Source organism: Scyliorhinus torazame, chromosome 7 (genome assembly GCF_047496885.1).
Source record: "Scyliorhinus torazame isolate Kashiwa2021f chromosome 7, sScyTor2.1, whole genome shotgun sequence".
NCBI classification, from domain to species: domain Eukaryota; kingdom Metazoa; phylum Chordata; class Chondrichthyes; order Carcharhiniformes; family Scyliorhinidae; genus Scyliorhinus; species Scyliorhinus torazame.
In genome coordinates this window covers 181,555,892-181,579,422 of record NC_092713.1, presented here as the reverse complement: position 1 = coordinate 181,579,422, position 23,531 = coordinate 181,555,892, and the positions used below count along the sequence as shown (strand labels likewise).

Below are 23,531 nucleotides of genomic sequence, written 5' to 3'. Positions count from 1 at the left end.
TTTCTGATCCACATCTCTAAATCACCCTCAATCCCCAGCCTCCGTATTTTCTGCAATAGCCTACCGTGGGGAACCTTATCAAACGCTTTGCTGAAATCCATATACACCACATCAACTGCTCTACCCTCGTCTACCTGTTCAGTCACCTTCTCAAAGAAAGTATGGGATGAGCATTACTGGTGAGCCATCTTGCTTCACAGGAATTTAGATCGATCAGTGGGCGTAGTTCAAGGTTATTGTGAGTTTTCTTCCATCAAATGAATAAATTGAGTCTTGACATTCAGGTGTCAGCTCTTCCCCCAAGCAAGGCTCTGAAACACTAACTTGCAAACTTTGTGAAGTGTTGAAATGAGAGAGGCACAAGTCAGGAGTGTGATGGAACACTCTCCACTTGCCTGGATGAGTGCAGTTCCAACAACAGTCAGGAAGCTCAACACCATCCAGGACAAAGCAACTCACTTAATTGACACCCCATCCACCGTCTTAAATGCTGATGTTGTCAGGACCCAATTGCCATTTTGTATCAATAAGTGATAACACCATCACCTGCTGACAGACTGTGAGGAGATATCGGTGGCGGTGGCAACAGCTCTATTTTAAAGGGATACATGGTTGTCGTCAGAAAATGCCCAGGAAAGAGAAAAAGTTGAACAATATTCGACTAACTCTACTCCTCAGGATTGAAAATGAATCTGAGTAGATGGCTCATTCTGATTGTGCAGTCACTCAAAGAACAGGGAATAAAGACGAGTTAATGAGGCACTCAACCCTTCTGCCAATAAACACTTACAATATTGCCCTTGTTTCCAGCGGGTACAATTGGCACTGACCCAGGGCGCTGAGGGGGGATAGGCGGGTGGTTAGCTGATTTTAATGTTGGTCGTTTATCTAAGAAAAAAATAAGAAAATGTGATTAGCGAACTTTAGATAATTTCACAGCAATAAATTAATTCTAATTATGGAGTTAAACATGTTAATCTGCTACAGAAATCCTCAGTCCTGCCTTCATTATTTCTAGAATTGACCATTCTAACACTGCCTCACTACCTGCAAACCCAAAGGAGGAAATTTCCACACCTCTGCTGGCAACAAGGGTTTACATGTCTGCGGGTTTGTACACCTTCTGTTAGAGACCTATTTCTACACCCTTCTTGCTGGCTTCCCACTTTGTACCTTTTGTAAATCCAGCTCATTAAATTTCTGCTTCACACATGTAACTCATATCCAGCTCTGATCACCCTTTGCCCCTGTCCTCAGCGTTCTCCCTACATCTGTGTGGGTTTCCTCTGGGTGGTCCGGTTTCCTCCCACAGTCCAAAGATGTGCAGATTCTGAGTAATTGGGTGGGTTCCTAGGTAGGGTGCTTTTTCAGAGGGTCGATGCAGACTCGATGGGCCGAATGATCTCCTTCTGCACTGTAGGTATTCTCTGATTGGTCCACATCACCTCTCCGAAAAACTCAACTTTAAAATTCTCATTCTTGTATTTGTCTGTTTCAAAATGTCACCGATAGTGGCTCATTGTTAAATTTTATTTGTTAACATTCCTGTGAAGCTGTTTGTGATGTTTCATGTCATTAAAGATGCTATATAAATGTCAGCTGCTGTTTCTTGTAACTATTTCCAGAACACAATCCTTCATGGTGTTCTCATCAATGTTTTGATAACTTCTCTTCTGGAACTTAGCATCAAGCTCTTTAACTCTCTGGGATCTAACATCTTCTCATGAAACCTGGAACCTATCACTTTGATCAGAATCCTCGGGGTTACCATTGACCAGAAACATAACTCGGGCAACCATGTCATCATAACTGGACTAACCATATAATCATAACTGGACCAACCATATCACCATAACTGGACCAACCAACTGGGCCAACCATATAACCATAACTGGACCAACCATATAACGATAAATGGACCAACTGTGTAAACATAACTGAACCAATCATAACTGGACCAACCATATAACTATGACTGGACAAGCCATAAAACCATAATTGAAGCAGCATTCAACTTACAAATAGCCTTTATGTTTGTTGTCCATATCTCAGAGGCATGTAACATCGATGGCAAACATATAATACCTTAGCGCTCTTTTTCTAAGAATCAGGTTAAATTCCTTTGACGTTGATACCATCCTTCATCCTGAAAATGCTGGTCTTGGCTATCACAAATTTTCTTCAATTCCCACCACCACTATATCCCCCACTGTCGGTGATACTCTACCCAAGGTATGTGAACCGCTACATCTTGTTCCAGAGCTTGTTCATTGATGTCAATTTTTATTTCCAGGGTCAGGTCTCTGCTTGTCTCCAATGTCTTGGTCGTCTTCACATTCATTCTTAATCCATGTTCCTCCCTCCCTGCTTTCAGTTTGTTTACAATTTCCTGGAGTGTCTCTTCTAACTCTGCAATCAATGCCATCTTATCTGTGTACCTCAAGTTGTTATGTTTAAACCCCCCAATGTTGCAACCTGGTAGATTTTCTATGTTTCTAAAGATGGCCTGTCAAGTAGCAGTTTCTTCAAAGGAACAAAGAACAAAGAAAAGTACAGCACAGGAACAGGCCCTTCGACCCTCCAAGCCTGCGCCGATCATGCTGCCCGTCTAACCAAAAACCTTCCACACGTCCCAGATCCGTATCCCTCTATTCCCATCCTATTCATGTATTTGTCAAGATGCCCCTTAAACATCACTATTGTACCTTCTTCCACCACCTACTCCAGCAGTGAGTGCCAGGCACCCACTACCCTTGTGTAAAAAAACTTGCCCCACACATCTGCTCTAAATTTTGCCCCTTGCACCTTAAACCTATGTCCCCTAGTAATTGACTCTTCCACCCTGGAGAACATCTTCTGACTATCCCACCACCACTTTGTCACATGCTTTGACAAAGGGTCATCTGGACTCGAAACGTTAGCTCTATTCACTCACTAAAGATGCTGCCAGACCTGCTGAGATTTTCCAGCATTTTCTCTTTGGTTTCAGATTCCAGCATTCGCAGTAATTTGCTTTTATCTTCTGACTATCCACTCTGTCCATGCTCCTCATAATTTTATAGACTTCTATTAGGTCGCCGTTGATGATTGGTTTCTTTTTCGTGTTTCCAGAGCATCATTGGTAGCTTTCAGAATTGTTGATTTGAAGGTTGATCATGGCCACTTCAACATCAGTCTGAATTTATTAGCAGCAATCTGTGGGTACCAGTCTCTGCACATCGAGCTTTCGTGGGGGTTTAATGCAGACTGGTTTTCTCAGTCAAATAGTAAATTTCACCTTGGAGTGTAGCAACCACACTTGTACACTACATTCTTTCTATTTGACTATTTTATTGCCGGACTGACATTTTCAACATTAGGCAGTAAATTTACTGGAACCTGCCAAGAAAAGTTCCTCTTGTTACTAGAAAAACATGGCTTTGGGCCCTTGCAAAATAATGGAGTTGTACCTATTTGGCAGTGGTTAGCACTGTTACTTCATAGCTCCAGAGTCCGAGGTTCGATTCCTGTCTTGGATCACTGTCTTTGTGGAGTTTGCACGTTCTCCCCGTGTCTGCGTGGGTTTCCTCCGGGTGCTCCGGTTTCCTCCCACAGTCCAAAGATGTGCAGGTTAGGTGGATTGATCATGCTAAATTGTTCTTCGTGTCCAAAAAGGTCAGGTGGTGTTATGGGGATAGAGTGGAGGTGTGGTTTAAGTGGGATGCTCTTTCCAAGGGCCGGTGCTGACTCGATGGGCCGAATGGCTTCCTACTGCATTGTAAATTCTGTGATTCTATTTCCTCCTCAGAAGATTGGACTTTGAACCAATACTAACAACTGGGCCTGATTGCTAATTATTTTTTCAACACTGTTAGGGTGTGATTTCTTCATGGACCCAGAGGGGGCGTACATACATATAGTGGAGGAAGAACCTCTGGTTCACCCAGCCTGTCCTTTACAACTGTGATCAGAATATCCACTTTCGCTCACCGGAATCCATGTGTTCTTCAAAGAGAGGCTAAAAAACGGATTTTAAAAGTTGGCCAATAACTAGGAGGAAAATCTGAGAAATTCCCCTCTGATCCTCTCAGGCAATCAAAGCCGAAGTGATCTTTCTGGCTAATGAACCAGTCGTTACTTTCTGAAGAGCTGATCTCCATCCCTGAAATTTGCCTATAAAAATTCACAGAGATTAATCTGAACATACTACCATCCAAAATAGAGAGAGAATAAACATGGCAGTGATCAATGTCCATATGCAGCAAGACCTGGACAGTATTCAGGCTCGGGCTGATAAGTGCCAGGCAATCAGTGTATTGTGGTCACTGTATCTAGAAGGTGTACCTGAGCAAGACAACCTCTGTGTTCAAGTGAAGGCAAGCATCCAGCAGAGTGGAGCCGCTGATTGGCTGTTGCGGGGTAAGTTTGCATCAGTGCATTGCGGTCACTGTATCCAGAAGGTGGTTTGTGGAGGAGTTGTTGTCAAGTGACAGTTAAACACCAAACACTTCTTCAGTGTTTCCCTCCCTACCTCTTCCTCTAACCAAAAAAAAAACAATCACTGTAAGGATCCCAGCCGAGTAAAGATCAAGAGGGAGACTCGAGGGCAGGTAGAAGTAGAAAGTAGAAGTAGAAAGAATTTGAACCATGACGTCACAGCCAGCAGGTAAGTGATTGGCTGGTAAGTAGTTTTTCTTTTCCCCGAGGTGTGTTGATAAGGTTTTCTATTTCTATTTTTTTTTTTATCGTGAGATTGGGAACAATTTTTCCTTTTTTTTCCTTTTCCATTTATCTATTATTTGATATTATAGTTGGACTCAATTGAGCTTAAGATTAAAAATGGCAGGAGATCTCTAACTGGTGGTACGCTCATCTTGCTCAATGTGGGAGCTCAGGGACGTGGTGGGAGCTCAGGGATGTGGCTGATGTCCCTGGCTCCTTCACATGCGGGAAGTGAGTCCAGCTGCAGCTCTTGTTAGACCGCATGATGGCTCTGGAGCTGTGGATGGACTCCCGTTGGAGCATCTGCGATGCGGCGGAGGTCGTGGATAGCACGTTTAGCAAATTGGTTACACCACAGATTAGGACTGCTGAGGGAGAAAGGGAATGGGTGACCAAAAGGCAGATAAAAAGTAGGAAGGCAGTGCAGGTGTCCCCTGCGGTCATCTCCCTCCAAAACAGGTATACCGTTTGGGATACTGTTGGGGGGGATGGCTCACCAGGGGAAGGCAGCAGTAGCTAGGTTCATATCACCGTGGCTGGCTCTGCTGTACAAAAGGGCGGGAAAGAGAGTGGAAGGGTTATAGTTATAGGGGATTCAATTGTAAGGGGAGTAGATAGGCGGTTCTGTGGTCAAAAACGAGACTCCCGAATGGTATATTGCCTCCCAGGTGCACGGGTCAGGGATGTCTCAGATCGGCTGCAGAATATTCTGAAGGGGGAGGTGAACAGCCAGTTGCCGTGGTGCATATAGGCACCAATGATATAGGTAGAAAACGGGATGAGGTCCTACAAGCAGAATTTCGGGAGTTAGGAGCCAAGTTAAAAAGTCGGACCTCAGAGGTAGTAATCTCAGGATTGCTACCAGTGCCATGTGGTAGTCAGAGTAGAAATGAAAGAATAGGCAGGATGAATGCGTGGCTTCAGAGATGGTGCAGGAGGGAGGGGTTCAGATTTTTGGGACATTGGGACCGGTACTGGGGAGGTGGGACTACTACAAATTGGACGGTCTACACCTGGGCCGGACTGGAACCAATGTCCTTGGGGGTGCTTTTGCTAATGCTGTTGGGGAGGGTTTAAACTAATGTGGCTGAGGGATGGGAACCAAATGAGGAGGTTAGTGGACAGTAAGGAGGTAGTAACTAAAGCCTGTAAGGAACTAGATCATGAAGTCAGCGTGACTAAGGGGAAGTGTAGGCAGGCAGCAGATGATGAACACGAAGGGACCGGTGGTCTGAGGTGCATTTGTTTTAATGCAAGAAATGTAGTAGGTAAGGCAGATGAACTTAGAGCTTGGTTTAGTACCTGGGAGTATGATGTTATTGCTATTACTGAGACTTGGTTGAGGGAAGGGCATGATTGGCAACTAAATATCCCAGGATATCGATGCTTCAGGAGGGATAGAGAGGGAGGTAAAAGAGGTCAGCGAGGATATCACAGATGTGCTGAAGGAGGGCACTATGGAAGATCTGAGCAGTGAGGCGATATGGGCAGAGCTCAGAAATAGGAAGGGTGCGGTAACAATGTTGGGGCTGTACTACAGACCTCCCAACAGCGAGCGTGAGATAGAGGTACAAATATGTAAACAGATTATGGAAAGATGTAGGAGCAACAGGGTGGTGGTGATAGGGGATATTAATTTTCCCAACATTGACTGGGATACACTTAGTGTGAGAGGAATAGATGGAGCAGAATTTGTAAGGAGCATTCAGGAGGGTTTTCTAGAGTAGTATGTAAATAGTCCAACTCGGGAAGGGACCATACTGGACCTGGTGTTGGGGAATGAGCCCGGCCAGGTGGTTGAAGTTTTAGATTACTTTGGGAATAGTGATCACAATTCCGTAAGATTTAGAATACTCATCGACAAATACCAAAATTCGTCAGGAGCTGGGAAATGTGGATTGGAGCAGCCGTTTGAAGGTAAATCCACATTTAGTATGTGGGAGGATTTTAAAGAGAGGTTGATTGAGAGTGCAGGACAGACATGTCCCTGTGAATGTGAGGGATAGAAATGGCAAGATTGGGGAACCATGGACGACAGGTGAAATTGTGAGACTAGCTAAGATGAAAAAGGAAGCAGTCTAGGCGACTGAAGCTTTGGAGGAATATCGGGAATGTAGGACAATCTGAAACGAGGAATCAAGAGGGCTAAAAGAGGTCATGAAATATCTTTAGCAAACAGGGTTAAGGAAAATCCCAAAGCCTTTTATTCATATATAGGGAGCAAGAGGGTAACTAGAGAAAGGGTTGGCCCATTCAAGGACAAAGGAGGAAAGTTATGCGTGGAGTCAGAGAAAATGGGTGAGATTCTTAACGAGTACTTTGCATCGGTATTCACCGAGGAGAGGGGCATGACAGATGTTGAGGTTAGTGATAGATGTTTGATTACTCTAGGTCAAGTCGGCATAAGGAGGGAGGATGTGTTGGGTATTCTAAAAGGCATTAAGTTGGACATGTCCCCAGGTCCGGATGGGATCAATCCCAAGTTACTGAGGGAAGTGAGAGAGGAAAAAGCTGGGGCCTTAACAGATATCTTTGCAGCATCCTTGAACACGGGTGAGGTACTGGAGGGCTGGAGAATTGCTAATTTTGTCCCCTTGTTTAAGAAGTGTAGCAGGAATAATCCAGGTAATTATAGACCGGTGAGCCTGACGTCAGTGGTAGGGAAGCTGCTGGAGAAGATACTGAGGGATAGGATCTATTCCCAATTGGAAGAAAATGGGCTTATCAGTGATAGGCAACATGGTTTTGTGCAGGGAATGTCATGTCTTACAAACTTAATAGAATTCTTTGAGGAAGTGACAAAGTTGATTGATGAAGGAAGGGCTGTAGATGTCATATACATGGACTTCAGTAAGGCATTTGATAAAGTTCCCCATGGTAGGCTGATGGAGAAAGTGAAATCTCATGGGGTCCAGGGTGTACTAGCTAGATGGATAAACAACTGGCTGGGCAACAGGAGAGTAGTAGTGGAAGGGTGTTTCTCAAAATGGAGAACTGTGACCAGTGGTGTTCCACAGGGATCCGTGCTGGGACCACTGTTGTTTGTGATATACATAAATGATCTGGAGGAAGGTATAGGTGGTCTGATTAGCAAGTTTGCAGATGACACTAAGATTGGTGGAGTAGTAGATAGTGAAGGGCACTGTCAGAGAATACAGCAGAATATAGATAGATTGGAGAGTTGGGCGGAGAAATGGCAGATGGAATTCAATCCGGGCAAATGTGAGGTGATGCATTTTGGAAGATCCAATTCAAGAGCGAACTATACGATAAATGAAAAAGCCCTGGGGAAAATTGATGTACAGAGAGATCTGGGTGTTCAGGTCCATTGTACCCTGAAGGTGGCTGCACAGGTCAATAGAGTGGTCAAGAAGGCATATGGCATGCTTTCCTTCATCGGAAGGGGTATTGAGTACAAGAGTTGGCAGGTCATGTTACAGTTGTATAGGACTTTGGTTCGGCCACATTTGGAATACTGCGTACAGTTCTGGTCGCCACATTACCAACAGGATGTGGATGCTTTGGAGAGGGTGCAGAGGAGGTTCACCAGGATGTTGCCTGGTATGGAGGGCGCTAGATATGAAGAGTGGTTGAATAGATTAGGATTATTTTCATTAGAAAGATGGTCGTTGAGGGGGATCTCATTGAGGTCTACAAAATCATGAGAGGTATAGACAGGGTGGATAGCAAGAAGCTTCTTCCCAGAGTGGGGGACTCAATTACTAGGGGTCACGGGTTCAAGATGAGAAGGGAAAGGTTTAAGGGAGATATGCGTGGAAAGTTCTTTATGCAGAGAGTGGTGGGTGCCTGGAACGCATTGCCGGTGAAGGTGGTAGAGGCAGGCACGATATCGTCATTTAAGATGTATCTAGACAGATACATGAAGGGGCAGGGAGCAGAGGGATACAGATCCTTAGAAAATAGGCGACAGTTTTAGATAGAGGATCTGGATCGGCGCAGGCTGGGAGGGCCGAAGGGCCTGTTCCTGTGCTGTAATTTTTCTTTGTTCTTTGTTCAATCACCACTTCAATATGAGAGAATCTAACCATCGCCCCATGACATTCAATGGCATTGGCATTATCTTCACTACATCCCCCTATCAACATCATTGGGGGGGGGGGGGTTACCATTGTCATGTAAGTGTCCCCTTAAGAAAGGTTTAGTCTCTTATCATGTGACTTGCAGCACATTGGGCTGTGGCTGTCAGGTGAGAGGGCTTCTTTTAGGTTTCAGTTTCAGTTTGACCGCTTTGGGCTGCAGGAGAGAGAAGTGTTTTCCCTATTTTTCTCACTTTTCATTTTAAAAGCTGTTCCAGTAAAAAGCCCATTGGTTGTGGCTAACTGCCTTGGTAACTTAAAAGATATAGTTGCTTTCCTGAAGGAGCTTGAATCTGCTGGTTGGAACTGGATCAGAATTTCAGGAAAAGGACCAGTTCCATTCAAGTTAGAATACAGTGTGCTGAGCCCTGCCCTTGAAAAGGGGTTTTGGTTTAATTGAATTTTGTTGTTTAATTGGAACAGCTGAGGGGGAATTCATTACGTGTTGTATACATAGATTACTGTAGCTGTGTGGTGTCTTTATGTTTGTAATTGATAAAAATTCTTGCTGTGTTTCTATATACATATGTTAACTACATTCTTAGAATAAACCTTGTTTTAATGAAGTGTCTGGGAAGTCTGATGAATCACACCTGCAATGAATGCTTTTGCGCACATCCTAGACAAATTCAACATAAAAGTTGTAGGTCAGATGAACTTCAGAGTACACTTTGGAGTTTCTAAACCCTGGCCCATAACACCATTGACCAGAAATTGAACTCGACCAGCCATATAAATAATGTAGCTACAAGAGCAGGTCAGACACTGAGAATTATGTGGAGAGTAACTCATCTCTTGACTCCCCAAAGCCTGTCCACCATTTACAAGGCACAAGTCAGGAGTGTAGTGGAAAACTCTCCACTTGCCTGGATGAGTCATTCGCAGCTCTAACACCACTCAAGAAACTCAACATCACCCAGGACAAAGCAGCCTACTTGATTGGCACCCCTTCCATTCCCTCATTCACTCCTGTTATGGGCGAGGCATTTTCAGAACCCCAAAATGTAACATGGAGTTCAACCAACCGCCCCCTTTAATGCTATTTTTGCTTTTCCGACCACACGGCTTGTTCTCCAGGTGTGATGCAGCAATTATGGACAAATGGTTTTTAAACACAAAACAATGTTTATTCTCTGAATTCAACTTAACCCTTTTAAATAGACATTGGATCTCTTAACACCCCATACTTCAAAGATAACCCCAAAAATATTACAACACTAAATAATCCTTCAGTTATTCCTTTCAACATCCAAGAGTGACTTAACACCTTTAAACGGAAACACATCAGGTTAAAGGCTTTACTATTATGAGTTTAAATCACCCAAATGATTCAGAGGTAGTCTTTCATGGCAGAGATCACAGCAGATCCAGCTCACTGCAAACACAGACACATACCCAAGCTCTTTTCAAACTGAAACTAAACTGCAAAATGACTGATCTAAAGCCCAGCTCCACCCACACTCTGACATCACTGCATTTCTTAAAGGTACATTGCTTAAACATCCATTTCTTAAAGGCACTCTCACAGGACACTCCCTCCACCACCAATGCAGTGTGTACCATCTACACTGCACTGCAGGAACTCACAAAGGCTCCTTAAAGAGCACATTTGAAACACGCAACCTCTACCATCTCGAAACCCAAGTGCAGCAGGCTCATGGGAACACCACCTCCTGGAATCTCTCCTCCAGCCACATGCCATCCTGACTTCGAAATATATCACTGTTACTTCATGGCCACTGGGTTAAAATCCTGGAACTCCCTCCCTAATAGTACGGTGAGTGAACCTACACCACAACGGCTGCAGCAGTTCAAGAAGGCAGCTCACCACCACCTTCTCAAAGGCAGTAAGGGATGGGCAATAAATGCTGGGGCCTGATCAGCGATGCCCACAGCTTATTAAAAAACCTACCTCTCTGTATTTAAGATGATTAAAGGCATTGATAGTATAAGTAGACAGAGACATTGGGGATCAAATTTGTTGGGTGTAGTCATGCAGACTTACATCAAATTGACAGGGCAGGCAGCACTGTGGGTTTCTGTTCCTGTGTGGCCTGCATGCTGCTTTTTACAGATTTCAATAAAGAACACCATCCAGGCCAGGCAGGTTGCACTGACTGCCCCAATACATCTCCATAGTTACACAAAAACATTTCTCCCACAATGTCCCCTCAGGAGGGAGGGGTCCAGAACAAGGTACATAACATTAAGATTAGAGCTGAGCCATTCAGGGCTAACATGTCCCCTGACTCCACATGCCCTGTCCTCAGATATGGGTCTACGCTGCTGTACTTTATCAAAATCCAAATATATCACATCCACAACACTTCCTGATTCTTCCAATGCTTCTTCAAAGAATACAATAAGATAGGCCAACCATGATTGTCCCTTTTGAAATCTCGCTGACTAGCCTTTATTTCATTTTTATTGTTGAGATATTTTTCCATTACATCTTTGATCAAAGGTTCAGTAATCATTCTGGACTGACATTAAGAAGATGTCAATGTTTGCCTGGACAAATCTACATCCTTTTTAATCACAGGAATTGCATTAGCTGGCTCTCAGTCCTATGCACAATTCTCCGTCTCATGATTTTTCATGAATATATAGTAACACCTCGTTGTCTCTTCCCTCACATATTTTAAGATGAACAGATGCAATCCATTTAGACAAGGGTTTTTTTCCTCACTAACTTTAAGTAATTTAACGAATCTCTTCGCCCTTTCTAACTTAAATATCTTTTTAATTGTTTTGATCTCCTCAGTAAATGTTGTGTAGGAGGTCTTGTGGTGTATTGGGTGGTGCCCTTGCCTCCAAGCCAGAAGCTCCGTGTCAGTGCAACTCTAGGACTTGATGGTGGAGGAAGGTGTGTTCATGATGTGGCTGAGTAACAATTTTTAAATTGTTCCAGCACACACCAATGGCAGGCGGTAAGAGTGGGAGAGATGCCTGGTCAGCCTTGGGATGGAAAGAAATTTGGAACCTATGCCATCACTATCCATAGCCCCAGGCATGCCACACAGAATCATAGAATTTACAGTGCAGAAGGAGGCCATTCGGCCCATCGCGTCTACACCGGCCCTTGGAAAGAGTACGCACGCCCATGCTTCTACCCCCTGTAACACAGCGACCCATCCTAACCTTTGAACACTAGCCGCAATTTAGCATGGCCAATCCACTTAACCTGCACATCTTTGGACTGTGGGAGGAAACAGGAGCGCCCGGAGGAATCCTGTGCAGGCACGGAGAGAAAGTGAAAACTCCACACACAGACACCCAATACAAATTCAAAGACAGCTTCTTCCCTACTGTTACCAGACTCCTAAATGACCCTCTTATGGACTGATCTGATCTCTTCACACATCTTCTCTACTGTGTAGTACTGCACTCCTGTATGTTTCACCCGACGCCTATGTCTATGTATTTACATTGCGCATTTCATGTTTGCCCTATTCTGTATTTTTGTTTCATGTATGGAATAATCTGTCTGAACTGTACACAGAACAATACCTTTCACTGTACCTTGTTACACGTGACAATAAACAAATCCAATCCAAAAGGAGCATCAGTATGTGTACAGGAGCAGCCGTGTGTGTGCAACCATCTGGGGCTGGTTTAGCACACTGGGCTAATTCGCTGGCTCTTAAAGCAGACCAAGGCAGGCCAGCAGCACGGTTCAATTCATGTACCAGCCTCCCCGAACAGGCACCAGAATGTGGCGACAAAGGGCTTTTCACAGTAACTTCGTTTAAAGCCTGCTTCTGACAATAAGCGATTTTCATTTCATTCAGGAGTAGCCGTGTGTATGCAGGAGCAGCAGCGTGTGTATAGGAATGGCAATATCTGTACAAGAGCAGCAGGACATGTGCAGGAGCAGCAGTGCGTGTACAGGAACAGCAGTACGTGTACAGGATCAACAGTGCGTGTACAGGAGCAGCAGTACGTGTACAGGAGCAGCAGTATATGTACAGGAACAACAGTACATGTACAGGAACGGCAATATCGGTACAGGAACAGCAGTACATGTACAGGAACAGCAGTACGTGTATCGGAATAGCTGTATGTGTACAGGAACAGCAGTATGTGTACAGGAACAGCAGTACGTGTACAGGAACAGCAGTAAGTGTACAGGAACAGCAGTGTAGTGTTGGGTGCTCTGAGGTACAGATGAACCAACACGGTTGCAATTGGTACAACGCTGTTTTATTCCAACTTGCTATTTACAGATTTGTCTTGATACTCTGCACGTGGTGACTCCCTGAGTGTGTTGTTAATCAGGTCCTGTCCTTGTCCTGGTCTCTAGATGGACTCGCCACCAGGTGTCGTGTTTCTTGTCTACTACTGTCTCTGTCCTTGTCTGTGATTGGCTGTCGTGTTATGTGTGCTAATTTGTCTGTTGGTCTATCTATCATGATGTGTGTGTTTGAATATCATTCCCCCTTTTTTACAAGATTATGTGCCTACGTGGTTATAAATATGAATGTGTCCTGAGTGCAGCTAAAAGTGTGTGTGTGATATTTACAGCATGTACATGTGTCGTAACTATATACATGGGGCGATGTTGGATGTGTCATGCTAACGAGGTTGCACCATAACAAAACAAGAAAAAAAACTTTGAAGTGTGGTCCGGTCAAACGAGATCTGGAATGATAAAACAGTAACATGTTACAATACAATAGTTGCTAAACTTTGACGTGTGAACAGTCTCATAGGTCCAGTCTAGTAGGTGTGCGACGAATTCGGGTTGACCGTCAGGGTGGCACTCCATTTATCGGCCGGATTGATGGTGTTGACACGGTTCACATCAATAACCGCAACCCGGAAGGCATCTTGGTCATCGTTGGGTTGGATGTCCTGATGTACGGGCTGGACGGTCCTCACGTGTCTGCGAGGTTGTCGGAGATGTGTAGGATCCATCGGTTGAACCGCTCGACAGTAGGCAGCGTAGTGGCCCATCTTGCCACGGCGTAGGCATTGTCGGTTTTTTGCAGGACATTGCCCTTTTAAATGTGCAGCTCCACATTTGCCGCACGTCATGACGTCACGGCGTTCGTTACACCACTGCGCATGCGCAGTTCGGTCTTGCATCGGGCGCGCCTGCGCAGTGCGTCCCTCGATGTTGCCATTGGTTTTGGCGCGCACAAACGCGGGAGACCTCGAAAAGCGCGCGAAACGGCCGCCCTCATCCGGGCCGCGGGCCGGGAGGTACTCGATTGCCTGGATGCGTTCGGCCTCGTGGGCGGCCTGGCTTGCCGATTCGATCGCTTGGGACCCCCTCCGTGCCGATTCGGTCGCCTGAAATTGGGCAAAGCGGCTGGTCGCATTTTCATGGAGGACACAGGCTTCCACCGCAGATGTTAAGGTCAGGCCTTTAATTTTAAGAAGCTGCTGGCGTAGGCCACTGGAGGCAATGCCAAAAACAATCTGGTCCTGGATCATGGACTCTGAGGTGTTGCTGTAACCGCAGGACTGCGCGGGTATGCGGAGGTGCGTCAGAAAGGGTTGAAAGAGCTCATCCTTACCTTGCAGGCGTTGCTGAAAGATATACCTCTCAAAGCTTTCATTTACCTCAACGTTGAAGTGCTGGTCGAGCTTGAGGAGGACCGTGTCATATTTGGATTGGTTCTCGCGTTCCGCGAACACCAAGGAGTTGTATACATCGATGGCGTGCTGACCTGCGGTAGTGAGGAGCATGGCAATCTTTGTTTCGTCCGAGGCACCCTGTTTTTCGTTGGCTCGCATGTACAGTTCAAATTGCTGCTTGAAGAGCTTCCAGTTGGTGCCCAGGTTCCCAGTGACTTGCAACTGCTGCGGTTTGTTGTTGATGTCCATGGCTCAGGATGGCAGATTTGCCGGCAGGTATCGATCCACTCACTTGGTACCATGTGGTGTTGGGTGCTCTGAGGTACAGATGAACCAACACGGTTGCAATTGGTACAACGCTGTTTTATTCCAACTTGCTATTTACAAATTGGTCTTGATACTCTGCACGTGGTGACCCCCTGAGTGTGTTGTTAATCAGGTCCTGTCCTTGTCCTGGTCTCTAGATGGACTGGCCACCAGGTGTCGTGTTCCTTGTCTTATACTGTCTCTGTCCTTGTCTGTGATTGGCTGTCGTGTTATGTGTGCTAATTTGTCTGTTGGTCTGTCTATCATGATGTGTGTGTTTGAATATCATGACAAGCAGTACGTGTACAGGAAAAGCAGTACATGTACAGGAACAGCAGGACGTGTACAGGAACAGCAGTACATGTATAGGAATAGCTGTATGTGTACAGGATCAACAGTGCGTGTATAGGAGCAGCAGTACGTGTACAGGAGCAGCAGTATGTGTACAGGAGCAGCAGTAGGTGTACAGGAGCTGCTGTATGTGTATAGAAACAGCAATGTCTGTACAGGAACAGCAGTACATGTGCAGGAACAGCAGTACGTGTATCAGAATAGCTGTCTGTGTACAGGATCAACAGTACGTGTACAGGATCAGCAGTACGTGTACAGGAACAGCAGTACGCGTACATGAACAGCAGTACGTGTTCAGGAATAGCAGTAGGTGTACAGGACCAGCAGTACGTGTACAGGAACAGCAGTATGTGTGCAGGAATAGCAGTACATCTACAGGAAAAGCAGTACGTGTATCGGAATAGCTGTCTGTGCACAGGATCCACAGTACGTGTCCAGGATCAGCAGTAGGTGTACAGGAACAGCAGTACGTGTACAGGAACAGCAGTATGCGTGCAGGAATAGCAGTACATGTATAGGAACAGCAGTACGTGTATCGGAATAGCTGTCTGTGCACAGGATCCACAGTACGTGTCCAGGATCAGCAGTACGTGTACAGGAACAGCAGCACGTGTACAGGAACAGCAGTACGTGTATCGGAATAGCTGTCTGTGCACAGGATCCACAGTACGTGTCCAGGATCAGCAGTACGTGTACAGGAACAGCAGTACGTGTGCAGGAACAGCAGTACATGTACAGGAAAAGCAGTACATGTACAGGAACAGCAGTACGTGTATTGGAATAGCTGTCTGTGTACATGATCAACAGTACGTGTACAGGATCAGCAGTACGTGTACAGGAACAGCAGTACATGGACAGGAACAGCAGACCGTGTACATGAACAGCGGTACGTGTGCAGGATCAGCAGTACATGTACAGGAACAGCAGTACGTGGACAGGAACAGCAGAACGTGTACATGAACAGCAGTACGTGTGCAGGATCAGCAGTACATGTACAGGAACAGCAGTACGTGGACAGCAATAGCAGTACGTCTACAGCACGTGTACAGGAACAGCAGTATGTGTGCAGGAACAGCAGTACATGTACAGGAAAAGCAGTACACGTACAGGAACTGCAGTACACATATCGGAATAGCTGTCTGTGTACAGGATCAACAGTACGTGTACAGGATCAGCAGTACGTGTACAGGAACAGCAGTACATTTACAGGATCAACAGTACGTGTACAGGATCAGCAGTACGTGTACAGGAACAGCAGTACGTGTGCAGGAACAGCAGTACATGTACAGGAACAGCAGTACGTGTATCGGAATAGCTGTCTGTGTACATGATCAACAGTACGTGTACAGGATCAGCAGTACGTGTACAGGAACAGCAGAACGTGTACATGAACAGCAGTACGTGTACAGGATCAGCAGTACGTGTACAGGAACAGCGGTACGTGGACAGGAACAGCAGAATGTGTACATGAACAGCAGTACGTGTACAGGATCAGCAGTACGTGTACAGGAACAGCAGTACGTGGACAGGAACAGCAGAACGTGTACATGAACAGCAGTACGTGGACAGGACTAGCAGTACGTTTACAGCACGTGTACAGGAACAGCAGTACGTGTGCAGGAACAGCAGTACATGTACAGGAAAAGCAGTACACGTACAGGAACTGCAGTACATATATCGGAATAGCTGTCTGTGTACAGGATCAACAGTACGTGTACAGAATCAGCAGTACGTGTACAGGAACAGCAGTACGTGTACAGGAACAGCAGTACGTGTAGATGAACAGCAGTACCTGTACAGGAACAGCAGTACGTGTACAGGAACAGCAGTATCTGTACAGGAATAGCAGTACATTTACAGGAAAAGCAGTACGTGTGCAGGAACATCAGTACGTGTATCGGAATAGCTGTCGGTGTACAGGATCAACAGTACGTGTACAGGAACAGCAGTATGTGTACAGGAACAGCAGTACGTGTACATGGACAGCAGTACGTGTACAGGAACAGCAGTACGTGTACAGGAACAGCAGTACGTGTACAGGAGCAGCAGTATGTGTACAGGAGCAGCAGTACGTGTACAGGAGCAGCAGTACATGTACAGGAGCAGCAGTATGTGTACAGGAGCAGCAGTACGTGTACAGGAGCAACAGTACATGTACAGGAGCAGAAACGTGTATCGGAATAGCTGTCTGTGTACAGTATCAACAGTACGTGTACAGGAACAGCAGTACGCTTGCAGGAAAAGCAGTACATGGACAGGAACAGCAGTATGTGTACAGGATCAACAGTATGTGTACAGGATCAACAGTACGTGTACAGGAGCAGCAGTACGTGTACAGGAGGAGCAGTATGTGTACAGGAGCAGCATGACGTGTACAGGAGCAGCAGTACGTGTACAGGAGCAGCAGTACGTGTATCGGAATAGCTGTCTGTGTACAGGATCAACAGTACGTGTACAGGATCAGCAGTACGTGTACAGGAACAGCAGTACGTGTACAGGAACAGCAGTACATGTACAGGATCAACAGTACATGTAGTCGAACAGCAGTACGTCTACAGGAACAGCAGTACATTTACAGGAAAAGCAGTACGTGTACAGGATCAACAGTACGTGTACAGGAGCAGCAGTACATGTACAGTAGCAGCAGTACGTGTAAAGGGGCAGCAGTACATGTACAGGAGCAGCAGTACATGTACAGGAGCAGCAGTATGTGTACAGGAGCAGCAGTACGTGTATAGGAAAAGCAGTACGTGTACTGGATCAGCAGTACGTGTATAGGATCAGCAGTACGTGTACAGGAACAGCAGTAAGTGTACATGAACGGCAGTAGATTTACAGGAAAAGCAGTACATGTACAGGAACAGCAGTACGTGTACAGGATCAACAGTACGTGTATAGGGGCAGCAGTATATGTACAGGAGCAGCAGTACATGTACAGGAGCAGCAGAATTTGTATAGAAACAGCAGTGTGTGTACAGGAACGGCAATATCTGTACAGGAACAGCAGTACGTGTGCAGGAACAGCAGTACATGTACAGGAAAAGCAGTATGTGTACAGGAACAGCAGTACATTTACAGGAAAAGCAGTAAATGTACAGGAACAGCAGTATGTGTACAGGATCAACAGTACGTTTACAGGAGCAGCAGTATGTGTACAGGAGCAGCAGTATGTGTACAGGAGCTGCAGTATGTGTACAGGAGCAGCAGTACGTGTACAGGAACTGCAATACCTGTACAGGAACAGCAGTACATGTACAGGAAAAGTAGTATGTGTACAGGATCAACAGTACATGTACAGGATCAACAGTATGTGTACAGGAACAGCAGTATGTGTACAGGTGCAGCAGTACGTGTACAGGAACAGCAGTATGTGTACAGGTGCAGCAGTGCGTGTACAGGAACAGCAGTACATTTACAGGAAAAGCAGTACATGTACAGGAACAGCAGTATGTGTACAGGATCAACAGTACGTGTACAGGAGCAGCAGTACGTGTACAGGAGGAGCAGTACGTGTACAGGAGCAGCAGTACGTGTACAGGAGCAGCAGTATGTGTACAGGAGCTGCAGTATGTGTACAGGAGCAGCAGTACGTGTACAGGAACGGCAATACCTGTACAGGAACAGCAGTACGGTGCAGGAACAGCAGTACATGTACAGGAAAAGTAGTATGTGTACAGGATCAACAGTACATGTACAGGATCAACAGTATGTGTACAGGAACAGCAGTATGTGTACAGGTGCAGCAGTACGTGTACAGGAACAGCAGTATGTGTACAGGAGCAGCAGTACGTGTACAGGATCAGCAGTACGTGTATAGGATCAACAGTATGTGTACAGGAACAGCAGTATGTGTACAGGTGCAGCAGTAGGTCTACAGGAGCTGCAGTATGTGTACAGGAGCAGCAGTACGTGTACAGGATCAGCAGTACGTGTATAGGATCAGCAGTACGTGTATAGAAACAGCAATGTGTGTACAGGAACGGCAATCTCTGTACAGGAACAGCAATACGTGTATCGGAATAGCTGTCTGTGTACAGGATCAACAGTACGTGTACAGGAACAGCAGTACGTGTACATGAACAGCAGTACGTGTACAGGATCAGCAGTACGTGTACAGGAACAGCAGTACGTGTACATGAACAGCAGTACATGTACAGGAACAGCAGTACGTGTACAGAATCAACAGTACGTATACAGGAGCAGCAGTACGTGTGCAGGAGCAGCAGTACATGTAGAGGAGCAGCAGTACGTGTAAAGGGGCAGCAGTGCGTGTACAGGAGCAGCAGTACATGTACAGGAGCAGCAGTATGTGTACAGGAGCAGCAGTACGTGTGCAGGAAAAGCAGTACGTGTACAGGATCAGCAGAACGTGTATAGGAACAGCAGTACGTGGAGAGGAACAGCAATACGTGTACAGGAACAGCAGTAAGTGTACATGAACGGCAGTAGATTTACAGGAAAAGCAGTACATGTACAGGAAAAGCAGTACGTGTACAGGATCAACAGTACGTGTATAGGGGCAGCAGTACATGTACAGGAGCAGCAGTACATGTACAGGAGCAGCAGAATTTGTATAGAAACAGCAGTGTGTGCACAGGAACGGCAATATCTGTACAGGAACAGCAGTACATGTGCAAGAACAGCAGTACGTGGACAGGAACAGCAGTACGTGTACATGGACAGCAGTAGGTGTACAGGAACAGCAGTACATGTACAGGAACAGCAGTACGTGTACAGGAACAGCAGTATGTGTACAGGAACAGCAGTACATGTACAGGAACAGCAGTATGTGTACAGGATCAACAGTACGTGTACAGGAACAGCAGTACGTGTACAGGAGCAGCAGTACGTGTACATGGACAGCAGTACGTGTACAGGAACAGCAGTACGTGTACAGGAACAGCAGTATGTGTACAGGAACAGCAGTACATGTACAGGAACAGCAGTAAGTGTACAGGATCAACAGTACGTGTACAGGAACAGCAGTACGTGTACAGGAGCAGCAGTACATGTACAGGAGCAGCAGTATGTGTACAGGAGCTGCAGTATGTGTACAGGAGCAGCAGTACGTGTACAGGAGCAGCAGTACATGTACAGGAGCAGCAGTACGTGTACAGAAGCAGCAGTACGTGTACAGGAAAAGCTGTATGTATACAGGATCAACAGTATGTGTATAGAATCAGCAGTGCGTGTACAGGAACAGCAGTATGTGTAGAGGAACAGCAGTACTTGTACAGGAACAGCAGTACGTGTATAGGAACAGCAGTACATTTATCGGAATATCTGTATGTGTACAGGATCAACAGTACGTGTACAGGAACAGCAGTATGTGTACAGGAGCAGCAGTATGTGTACTGAAGCAGCAGTATGTGTACAGGAACAGCAGTATGTGTACAGGAACAGCAGTACATGTACAGGAACAGCAGTACATGTATCAGAATAGCTGTCTGTGTACAGGATCAACAGTACGTGCACAGGATCAGCAGTACGTGTACAGGAACAGCAGTACATGTACAGGAACAGCAGGACGTGTACAGGAACAGCAGGACGTGTACAGGAACAGCAGGACGTGTACAGGAACAGCAGTTCATGTACATGAACAGACACAAACCCAACTCAGAATGGGTATGGATGGAGGAGACCTCCTGGCTACAGCAGCACTCCTATCCTCCTCGACAAAATATGTAACAAGCCCAGCGGTAGCGGCCACGCTGAGAACGTGAGCCCCACTGAGACAACACTTTTGGCTAACTAAGATGTCCCCCATGGCCCCCATCTGCGGCAATCACAAACTCCCCCCAGCCATGCTAGACACCAACTTCAAAACATGGAGACCGGACGGGGGCACACTGATAGTCAGAGTCACTTTTACGTCGGGCACAGACTGGCGACACTGGACGAACTGACGAAGAAGTGGAGACTACTGAAAGGTCAGGAAATGAGGCACCTGCAAAGAAAACACTTCCTCTGTAAAGAGACAGTAGATGCCCGGAGCCCCAAAACCACGCTATTAGAGGACCTGACAGGCACAAGCAGTAAAGAAGGGGGACTATGTGGAAAAACACTTACTGGACAGAGCTCGAACACAACTGGACGAGACCAAACGGAAATGGTAGGATGAACTGGGGACAGAGGTGGGGTGGGGACTCTGGAGCGAAGCACTGAGCAGGGCCAACTCCACCTCCTCCTGTGCAAGGCTCAGCCTAATGCAGCTCAAAGTGGTGCACAGAGCACACCTGACCAGGACCCGAATGAGCAGTTTCTTCCCGGGGGTGGAGGTCAAATGTGAACGGTACCAGAGGGGCCCGGCCAACCACACCCACATGTTCTGGGCTTGTCCTAAATTTCGACAGGGTCTACTCCCATTTGGAAGCAAATGGGCGTATTAGTGAGAGGCAGCATGGTTTTGTGAAGGGGAGGTCGTTTCTCATTAACTTGGTAGAGTTTTCCGAAGAGGTCACAAAGATGATTAATACAGGTAGGGCAGTGGACGTTGTCTATATGGACTTCAGTAATGCCTGTGACAAGGTCCCAAATGGTAGACTGGTACAAAAGGCGAAGTCACACAGGATCAGGGGTGAGCTGGCAAGATGGATACAGAACTGGCTAGGTCATTGAAGGCAGAGAGTAGCAATGGAAGGGTGCTTTTCGAATTGGAGGTGACTAGTGGTGTTCCGCACGGATCAGTGCTGTTCGTAGTGTATATAAATGATTTGGAGGAAAATGTAACTGGTCTGATTAGTAAGTTTGCAGACGACATAAAGGTTGGTGGAATTGCGGATAGCGATGAGGACTGTCAGAGGATACAGCAGGATTTAGATCGGTTGCAGACTTGGGCGGGGAGATGGCAGATGGAGTTTAATCCGGACAAATGTGAGATAATGCATTTTGGAAGGGCTAATGCAGGTAGGGAATATACAGTAAATGGTAGAACCCTCAAGAGTATTGAAAGTCAGAGAGATCTAGGAGTACAGGTCCACAGGTCACTGAAAGGGGCAACACAGGTGGAGAAGGTAGTCAAGAAGGCATACGGCATGCTTGCCTTCATTGGCTGGGGCATTGAGTATAAGAATTGGCAAGTCATGTTGCAGCTGTATAGAACCTTAGTTAGGCCACACTTGAAGTATAGTGTTCAATTCTGGTCGCCACACTACCAGAAGGATGTGGAGGCTTTAGAGAGGGTGCAGAAGAGATTTACCAGGATGTTGCCTGGTATGGAGGGCATTAGCTGTGAGGAGCAGTTGAATAAACACGGTTTGTTCTCACTGGAACGGCGGAGGTCGAAGGGCGACCTGATAGAGGTCTACAAAAGTATGAGGGATATAGACAGAGTGGATAGTCAGAGGCTTTTTCCCAGGGTAGAGGGGCCAATGATTAGGGGGCATAGGTTTAAGGTGCGAGAGGCAATGTTTAGAGGAGATGTACGAGGCAAGTTTTTTGCACAGAGGGTAGTGGGTGCCTGGAACTCGCTGCCGGAGGAGGTAGTACGTGTACAGGAACAGCAGTACGTGTACAGGAACAGCAGTACGTGTAAATGAACAGCAGTACATGAACAGGAACAGCAGTGCATGTACAGGAACAGCAGTGCATGTACAGGAACAGCAGTACTTGTACAGGAACAGTATGTGTACAGGAACAGCAGTGTATGTACAGGAACAGCAGTATTTGTGCAGGAACAGCAATATTTGTACAGGAACAGCAGTATTTGTGCAGGAACAGCAGTATTTGTACAGGAACAGCAATATTTGTACAGGAACAGCAGTGCATGTACAGGAACAGCAGTACGTGTACACAAACAGTATTTGTACAGGAACAGCAGTACTTGTACAGGAACAGCAGTACATGTACAGGAACAGCAGTACATGTACAGGAACAGCAGTACGTGTACACAAACAGTATGTGTACAAGAACAGCAGTGCATGTACAGGAACAGCAGTATTTGTACAGGAACAGCAGTGCATGTACAGGAACAGCAGTACATGTACAGGAACAGCAGTATTTGTACAGGAACAGCAGTACTTGTACAGGAACAGCAGTATGTGTACACAAACCATATGTGTACAGGAACAGCAGTATTTGTACAGGAACAGCAGTGCATGTACAGGAACAGCAGTATTTGTACAGGAACAGCAGTGCATGTACAGGAACAGCAGTGCATGTACAGGAACAGCAGTACATGTACAGGAACAGCAGTATGTGTACAGGAACAGCAGTATTTGTACAGGAACAGCAGTGCATGTACAGGAACAGCAGTGCATGTACAGGAACAGCAGTACATGTACAGGAACAGCAGTATTTGTACAGGAACAGCAGTACTTGTACAGGAACAGCAGTATGTGTACACAAACCGTATGTGTACAGGAGCAGCAGTATGTGTACAGGAGCTGCAGTATGTGTACAGGAACAGCAGTGCATGTACAGGAACAGCAGTATTTGTACAGGAACAGCAGTGCATGTACAGGAACAGCAGTGCATGTACAGGAACAGCAGTAT

General features: G+C 46.1%; 1 protein-coding gene across 1 annotated transcript in view; it reads right to left on the bottom strand.

Annotated features, from left to right (window-relative positions):
* Positions 1–23,531, bottom strand: part of lcp2a (lymphocyte cytosolic protein 2a) — a 252,465-nt gene that overhangs the window by 98,037 nt on the left and 130,897 nt on the right. Inside the window, exon 8 of the mRNA XM_072511854.1 lies at positions 791–888. Within this exon, the coding sequence (XP_072367955.1) occupies positions 791–888 (98 nt within the window). The remainder of the gene's footprint in view (positions 1–790; positions 889–23,531) is intronic.